The sequence below is a fragment of the Macadamia integrifolia genome, chromosome 6 (assembly GCF_013358625.1).
Source record: "Macadamia integrifolia cultivar HAES 741 chromosome 6, SCU_Mint_v3, whole genome shotgun sequence".
Taxonomy (NCBI): Eukaryota; Viridiplantae; Streptophyta; class Magnoliopsida; order Proteales; family Proteaceae; genus Macadamia; species Macadamia integrifolia.
The window spans coordinates 22,956,546-22,964,529 of record NC_056562.1 but is presented as its reverse complement, the minus strand read 5'-3'; the positions used below and the strand labels follow the sequence as shown (position 1 = coordinate 22,964,529).

Below are 7,984 nucleotides of genomic sequence, written 5' to 3'. Positions count from 1 at the left end.
ATCTAAACAGCCAAGGCCTAAACATTAAGAAAATTAATTTCTCTACACTTGTACCTTACAAAAATGAAAGTCTTTAACAACTATGCAAACTGCTAATTATTAACTCATAGCCAAAGAATGAAATTATTATCATTTAACAAAACTACCACCTTTTGCTCTGTCTTTGTTTACCTAATTTAATTGATTCTATTTTCATATTCTATATATGTTTAAATAATAGAGAACAGGTCATGTCATGGGAACTAAACAGAATAATTATTAAGTCTTTATAATCTCTATTCATCTCATCTTATCTTGGCTTATGAACAAGTTCGGATTGAAGGATAACCAAACAGAATTTTGATGTGTCAAATTTTGTTTCCATTAGATGATTCTTGTGTGGACCCATCTGCAGATCAAATGGCTAAGAATTTTCTAAAAAAATGAATTCAATTTCCTTAGATCAGGAGTGATTGATTCTAAAAATATAGTCAAATGAGAAGCCAACCTACATTGAAGATGACAGATAGGGAAGTTTGGATTACTGCAAATTAATTGGACTAAGAAACAAAAGTCTCCATTCTCTACTTATTAAAGTGATCAATAGGATGACATCTTTCCATCACCTAACCACAATCATCCAGCCTTACCTGCTCAGTCCACAGCCCATGTCTGCTACAAGGACTGTGCCTAGGATCATATTTTAATTGCCCAAAAGCTTAAGCTTGATTAGGTATCAAAAGCGATTGATGCATCAGCCAAACACATAGGCGGCTCACCAGTCAAAAGTTTAGAGTTATTAGGTGAAGAGGATACGTGAATTAGTAGAAAATGTATAGAAATTTAATGGGTCAGCAACAAGGAACTTAAAAAATGAAGAACATGGGGATGTTGCAGGTAGCTACTTCTTCCTTCTTATAAAATATTGCTTCAGCTTGATTAGCTTAGTTGTCTATCTATATAAAAGGTTGTGAGACCCTTTTCCTAATTCATAACTCTTCTCCCACCAAGTCTAGTCCCAATTTGCTTGCCTCCTCCTCAACTCTTCTCCCTCTTAAGTCCTAGTCCCAGTTAGCATTAGCAAATTGTTGTGCCTAAAGAAAGACATGGATGTGGCAAGTGGTATCTTACTTCTGCTCTTGGTCGCTCCGGCGGTTTATGCCACTACTTATACAGTCGGCGACTCTAATGGCTGGGCACAAGGTGTGAACTACGACAATTGGGTTTCTGGAAAGACTTTCTATGTTGGTGACAAGCTATGTAAGTTATCTTGTATCTCGCAAGATACCCCCCCCCCCCCCCATCTCTCCATACCACTTGTTAGGAACTTGGATAATTCAAGTAATTATAATAAGTCTTCACATAGGACTACTCACATCCAATGAGGGATTATTCTTCGCTAATGCATATAAGTACTAACCATCAAAATTTGGCTTTACGAAACCTGCAGTGTTCAATTATGCGCCGAGTCTACATTCCGTGGACGTAGTGAGCAGCAGTGACTACTCAAGTTGTACATCAAGCAATGCTCTTAAATCCTACACCACTGGAACAGACACAGTCACCCTTTCCAAAACAGGCACAATATACTTCATATGCCCAACTCCAAATCACTGCAGTGGAGGGATGAAACTAGCAGTCCCTGTCTCAGCCGCAAGCACTACACCAGCAACTCCCACCACTCCATCAGCTACACCTCCTAGCAGCAATGGGACTACTCCATCCACATCCACACCCTCCACCACCAACACCACCACCACCTCCTCCCCAAGCGGAGCGGCGAGGAATTTGTGTAACAACATCAATGCTCTGGTTATTGGGCTTGGGGTTTCCATTGTCTATTATGTACTTATGGTCTAGGCAAGAGGCAGTGCAGCTCTTTATTCCTCTTTGTTCCTTCTTTTCATGTGTGTTTTGACTCTTTCTCAATGCTTGTATTCTTATCATTTAGAATGATAGATGAGATGAGATTATAAACAGTTAGTTCTATAAGAAAGTTACCTGTTACAATCCCTTATCAGTCATATAGGGGTGCTGATCCCATATCGGTTCGTCAGAAACTTGGTGGAGGTTGATATGGCCTTGGGTTCCCTGACCTTGAAAGCTGATTTTTAGGGGTGAGCTCTCCTGTTGTACTTATCAAAAAGACCTAAACATAAAGGAAATTGATTGTTAAATGTTCTACACTTCATTAACAAAAGTAACACATTTGGCTCTGTCTACCTAACTTAATTAATTGTATAATCATACTCTGCATTTAAATAAAAGAGAACAACGCAGGTCATGGGAACCTAACATGTGCTCGACGACACGATACAGAGAAAAATTTCGAAACATTTAGATTTGAAAAATACAAAACCAAAAAAAAAGGCAACTTGATTGCACTCTTAAGCTGGCCAACCAGTTGGATCAATTGATTAACAATCCTTAAATTACCAGATTTTGGAATTTTAGATAAGAGATTTGGAGCATTTAGTAAGGTCTGATCCTAAGCATAGAGTTAGAACATGGGTTCTGATCCTAATCTGGATTTGTTACAGTAGTGGGGCTGAGGATACCACCAGTACAGGGTCCTCTGTTCCTGTGGTTTTAAATCCCTCGTCCATATATTCATGAAGCCATGTAACCAAATCCCCATTGGTTAAATTCTATGCTGAGCAGGAGAATTCCTAGTCCTAGTTCCACTCCTGCTAACCATAGATTTAGAACATGGGGTCTGATCCTAATCTGGATTTGCGGATCTTGGCCTGTCCTAAGTGGAAAAAAAAAAACCCTACTAGAATTTAATCCAACTTTAAAACAGATTATTTATGGGAATGGGAAGTAGTTTAATGTATAACTAATTAAAGGGTCAACAATAAGAAAAGGAAGAAAATGTGGGTGTTGCAGGTCGTGGCTTCTTGCTTCTAATTAAATATTGCTCCAGCTTGATTTGCTTAGTTGTCTCTCTATTAAATAAAAGGTTGTGAGACCCTTTGCCTCCATAACTTTTCTCCCTCTAAGTCTATTCCCAATTAGCTTTGTCTCCTTCATAAATCATAACCCTTCTCCCATTTAGTCTAGTCCCAAATAGCTAGCCTCCTTCATTACCCTTCTCCCTTTAAGTCTAGTCCCAATAAGCTTGCTTCCTTCATAACCCTTCTTCCATCTAAGTTTTGCTCCGGAAAGGCATGGATGTGGCAAATGGTCTCTTAATTCTGCTATTGATTGCTCCGGCTGTTTACGCCACGGAGTTTACAGTTGGTGACACTGATGGATGGAACCAAGATGTGGACTACACCTCATGGGTTTCTGGAAAGAATTTCAGTGTTGGTGATACACTATGTAAGTTTATCCATCTAGAATTCTAAGTATTGATCTAACTGGTTAAGAGTCTAATATATAAAATATATTTGTTTGGATCTCTTCTTCTAAAGCAAATTGTGTATGTTTGTGTTTGTGCATTGTAACCACTAGTGTTTCAGTATGGGCCAACTCATTCTGTGGACATAGTGAGCAGCAGTGACTACCAAAATTGTGCATCAACTACTCCTCTTCTATCATACAGCAGTGGAAACGACAGAGTCACCATTAACTCAACAGGCACAATGTACTTCATATGCCCAACTACATATCACTGCTTCCAAGGGATGAGACTAGAGGTCAACGTCGGCGGCAGCTCCTCGGCAACTCCCATCACTCCATCCTCCTCCCCCACCACCTCCAATTCGCCGTCGTCGGCGATTAGAGTGGCCGGGAATTTGTGTAACAATGTCAATGCTCTGGTTCTTGGGCTTGGGCTTGGGATTTCCCTTGTCTATTATGCAATTATGGGCTAGGCAAGAGGCAGTGCAGCTCCTTATCCCTCTGTTTTTCCTTCTCGTCATGACTCATGAATAGATGAGATGAGTTATTGAGCATATATTTATTTATTTTGTGTTGATACTTGATAGTTGAAATACTTGTAGTGCTACTTTCTATAGTTTTTTTTCTGCTATCTCTTAGTTTGAACTTTCAAATCTTTTTGAAAAAAAAAAAAAAGGGGCATATCAAATGCATGACGCTTTAGCATGTGGGAGATGAGAGACGAGAACCATGCAGTCTTACCCAAAAAATGTCGAGAACTTTCAATTCTTATCGGGTTTTGGTGCATTAAGGTGTGGGTTTGCATTGAATTAAAAATGCAGGGAGGAAAACAGGGTGCCAGTGGATCGGGTTCTCTTCTGAGAATCATTCTTATACGGATTGATCTACATAGATAAAATTCACCACAGAGTTGATTATTGGATAGATATGGATAGATATACAGACCATTACAAAAAAAATCATTCTTACAGGAGGACTTGATCCACTCCCTAACTGAGCGTACTTGATGCATGAGGTTCTCGCCATTTATCAGTGCAGGATCTAAGGTGTGAGGGCCATATGTTACTTTACCGTGTTCTGCACTTCTGCGAGAGAATGGTTCCAAGAATCAGAATCGGATTGCCGAACCCAATCTATACTGCTTTACTCTTCGGATATCGGGTCAAGTTTGGAATGTTTTGATTTCGTCTAATGTATACTTGCCGCGTGTCATTTTTCACGCATTTTTAGAGAGATAGAAAACAGAAACTTCTAGAAGAACCGAGAGGGAGGGAAAGCCAGATCGGGAGGTAGAGAGGGAAGGCCGGAAAGGAGGGGAGAATGAGTTGCAACGGTGAGGAAAACTGAAACTTGTCGGGGTGACGGTTGCGGAGGTAGTGGTGGCGGTGGTGATAAATAGTCTGCGATTTTTTTTAAGTAAACGGAAATCTTTTCTTTTTCCCAAGAAAAGTCTCAATTAAATTGATTTTTTTTTTTTTTTTTTTTTTAAGGTAAAGTCAATTCAATGATTAATGAAAGAGGAAAGAAGAGGCAGTGAATATAAAATTAAGGTGTTTTTACCCTTAAAATAGGCAGGTTTGAGGGTTTCACGTTAAACAAAAAAAAAAAAAAAAAAAAAAGATAGGCACTCCACACCTAGAGCTGCATTAGGGTTGGGTTAGGTCAGGTTTTGTAAAGCTCTAATTCAACCTGAAACTTTAATCCTACCTTGGATCCCATTAGTTGGGTCTAAACCCACCCTGAATCCTGACTTAGGGCCTAGAAATTTCAATTCAAGCCCAACCTGAATGGCTCAGCCCAACTTAGCCCAAGCCCACCCTAATTGGATAAGGCCAGGCCGGGATGTTCTTGATTGGCCCTGATCCTAATTTGTCATCTAGAGTTGGGCATACCCTGACCCTAATTTACCATCAAGGGCTAGGTATGCGCTGACTCTCGCCCTACAAAATATAAAATAACTAAAAATTCATTTGATGCCACCCTTATTTTCAAACCTCACATGAGATACCATCCTAAATTTTCAAAAATACCAAACGAACCCCTAAAGTCTAACACCGTTAGTTTAGAAATAAAAATTACTCTTTTGACCCTAAAACCAAATATGAAGAAGCATCATGACTTGAACCCTAAAATGTGCTAAACTATACACAGAGAAGAGGAAGAAAATCCTTGGGCAGGGGAGTTCAGAGAGGTGAAAGCTACCTCCTTTCTGTTGCACATCGGAATTTGAACCAGAACCATGGGGAAGAAGTCATTTGCATTCCCATCGCTGGATTCAATATCACCATTCATCCATTTGGGGGGATTGGTCTGATTTTGCCTCAATCGGATCTAGAAGCAACCCAACCATTGGAACAAACGATCAACACTCTGTATAAGAGAACAATACAGACATTAATTGGCAAGGAATTGGAGAGTTGGAGCGAGTTACTCCAGCCTGACCATGACCCATTTAGAATAGAGAGTTGGCATTTTGGGACTCCCGACCTGCAACTGCAACAGGAGAAATCAGAAATGTTCCAGCATGTGGAGAAATCGGAAATATTTGTAAAGAAATCAATATCGGAAATGTTCCGGTAGGATTTCACCCAGTGTACGTTGGGAAGTCTTGCCGGCGGTACCTTATCAGGTCCTATATCATTGACCACCATCTATTTCGTGAACTTGTGGAGAAATCGGAAGAGTCAGAATCGATAACCGTCTGGTGCGAAGTGATATTGTTCGAACACATGCTTTGGATGCTAAAGAACAGAGAGCCACAACCAAATCATTAGATGAGCTCATCGAGTTCTACGTTTGCTGATGAAGGAATGAGAATTCTATTCTTCACCCACACACACTATAAATTTGTAATTTTTTTTATCTGTACGGTAATAACAATGGAAGTAACAAGTTAATTTGAGTCCCCATTAAGTGTGAACTGTGAGGATTAAGATTTAAGCCATTTCATATCTGCTAATATTAGAGGACTTGAAGTCTTGAATCTTGATGGGGATTTGGTGGAATAGTCCAAAAATTCTCTCATTCAATTATTTACAGGCTACCGAAACAGAGTAGAGAGAGAGAGAGAGAGAGAGAGAGAGAGAGAGAGAGAATAATAGCTCAACACGTCTTCTATTTCAAAGGTAAACTTATCATTTGAAAAATACCTATAGCGGCGCATCATCACTTGACGTTTGTGAACTAACACAATGAATTTAAGAGTTATTATTTTTTCAAAACAGGTATACATTATGTATTTTTTGAAATTTAGGGTGATATCTCATATAAGGTTTGAAAATAGGGGTGGTACAAGATAATTTTCCTAATTTTAAGTAGTTTATACAACAGTGGTGGATAATGATTACCAAACTTACAAAAGTGACAATTGAACATTCAATAAATCAAGGTCGACAAGGTCAGGATAAAAAATAAGAGTCGGGCTCAAGGATGGTCGGGTAGGTTATAGACATCAACTCTTACCCACCTTGACCCTAACTCAAGGCCAAAATTTCCAGTGCCAGAATTTTCGAGCCTAGCCCCATGCGAGCTCGTGGCAGGTTCAGGCTCTAAGGCTAAACTTGGACCCCTAGCCACACGCTCCAAGAAAGATAACAATTAACGTATAATAGGCACATAAGAGGAGGGGCAACAACAAAGGGAGGAGAGTGGAGTCTTTTCACTAGGAAGGGGTAGAGAGGCAAACACAAGCTCCAGCACCATGCATGGCAGCACGCTCAACCTTTGCTCATAGTTAATGGAAAAACAACGCTGCATGCTTAGGTCGTGGTTTCTTTCCTCTAATTTATGGACAAGAGAAGCTTCTCATCTTGCGTAGCCACTATGCCATTGCACAGACTTATTGGAGCCCGTGTCGAGACATCCTGCCAAGGGTAGGCACACACAAGCAGGCAGAGTTCTTTTCTCAGAAAAAAAAAAAAAAAGGGAAAATGAACTCTAGCGCCTCCCTAAGTTTGATCTCTCTCTCCCCAAAATGACATATATCCCTTTATTATGAGAGGAGAGAGAGAGCGCTTCAAGAAGCACTAATATACACTACGCTCCTAGACAAAGCACTCAATCCCTAGCTTTATAACCACACTGAGCTTCAACAATTTTAATGGTGTGCCTAAGTAAACGGTGGTTGTGACTTGTATTATGATCTTTTTTTGTCTCCATTCTCTTTCTCCTTCTTTTTTTTGTCGATTTGTCTAAGTGTCTAAGTAGCAGTAGTAAATTGGCAATGGTCGCACAACTCTACATTAGCATGGGATCCAATGGGAGCTCGTGCAGGAGTATTAATATGAATGAAACTTTTTATTCACCAAGGTGGAGTAGTAATTCCATATGCCCCTACGTGTCTAGTTGCAAGGACAATGTTCTTTCTCCCCTCTCCCCCGGGTATTGTTAGATTTTTTTTTTTTTTTTTTTGAAACTCTCTTGTTGCATAACCCTGAGAAAAGGGATTGAACTGTCCAACTGTGTTGTGTACGCTAACACCTCCCTCTATCTATCTATTTCCTCCCACAATAAGGGGGTAGATGTGTCATTTCATAGGAAGGAGGAAATATAGACAAATGGAGGCAATAGCAAACGCTATGTAGCCTTGCAGTGTTCCCCCACACCCAACACACCCCCCCCCCCAAAAAAAAAAAAAACTCTTGTTCCATGTTCTGGTATT

General features: G+C 39.9%; 2 protein-coding genes across 2 annotated transcripts; both read left to right on the top strand.

Annotated features, from left to right (window-relative positions):
* Positions 1 to 811: 811 nt before the first annotated feature.
* LOC122081561 (mavicyanin-like) lies at positions 812 to 1,958 on the top strand. Its single transcript, XM_042648740.1, has 2 exons — positions 812 to 1,239; positions 1,430 to 1,958. The coding sequence occupies exons 1-2, from the start codon at positions 1,086 to 1,088 to the stop codon at positions 1,837 to 1,839; spliced, it is 564 nt and encodes a 187-aa protein (XP_042504674.1). The 5' UTR covers positions 812 to 1,085; the 3' UTR covers positions 1,840 to 1,958.
* An 895-nt stretch (positions 1,959 to 2,853) lies between these two features.
* Positions 2,854 to 3,938, top strand: LOC122080926 (stellacyanin-like). The gene is made up of 2 exons (XM_042647818.1): positions 2,854 to 3,303; positions 3,436 to 3,938. Exons 1-2 carry the CDS (start codon positions 3,150 to 3,152, stop codon positions 3,795 to 3,797), a joined length of 516 nt encoding a protein of 171 aa, XP_042503752.1. The 5' UTR covers positions 2,854 to 3,149; the 3' UTR covers positions 3,798 to 3,938.
* The last annotated feature ends 4,046 nt before the right edge of the window (positions 3,939 to 7,984 follow it).

Bases quoted from the DNA above. Each gene is read 5' to 3' on its own strand.
- LOC122081561 (XM_042648740.1), top strand. From the start codon at position 1,086: ATGGATGTGGCAAGTGGTATCTTACTTCTGCTCTTGGTCGCTCCGGCG. The intron at 1,240-1,429 runs GTAAGTTATCTT...CGAAACCTGCAG, and splicing joins CTATGTTGGTGACAAGCTAT to TGTTCAATTATGCGCCGAGT.
- LOC122080926 (XM_042647818.1), top strand. From the start codon at position 3,150: ATGGATGTGGCAAATGGTCTCTTAATTCTGCTATTGATTGCTCCGGCT. The intron at 3,304-3,435 runs GTAAGTTTATCC...TGTAACCACTAG, and splicing joins CAGTGTTGGTGATACACTAT to TGTTTCAGTATGGGCCAACT.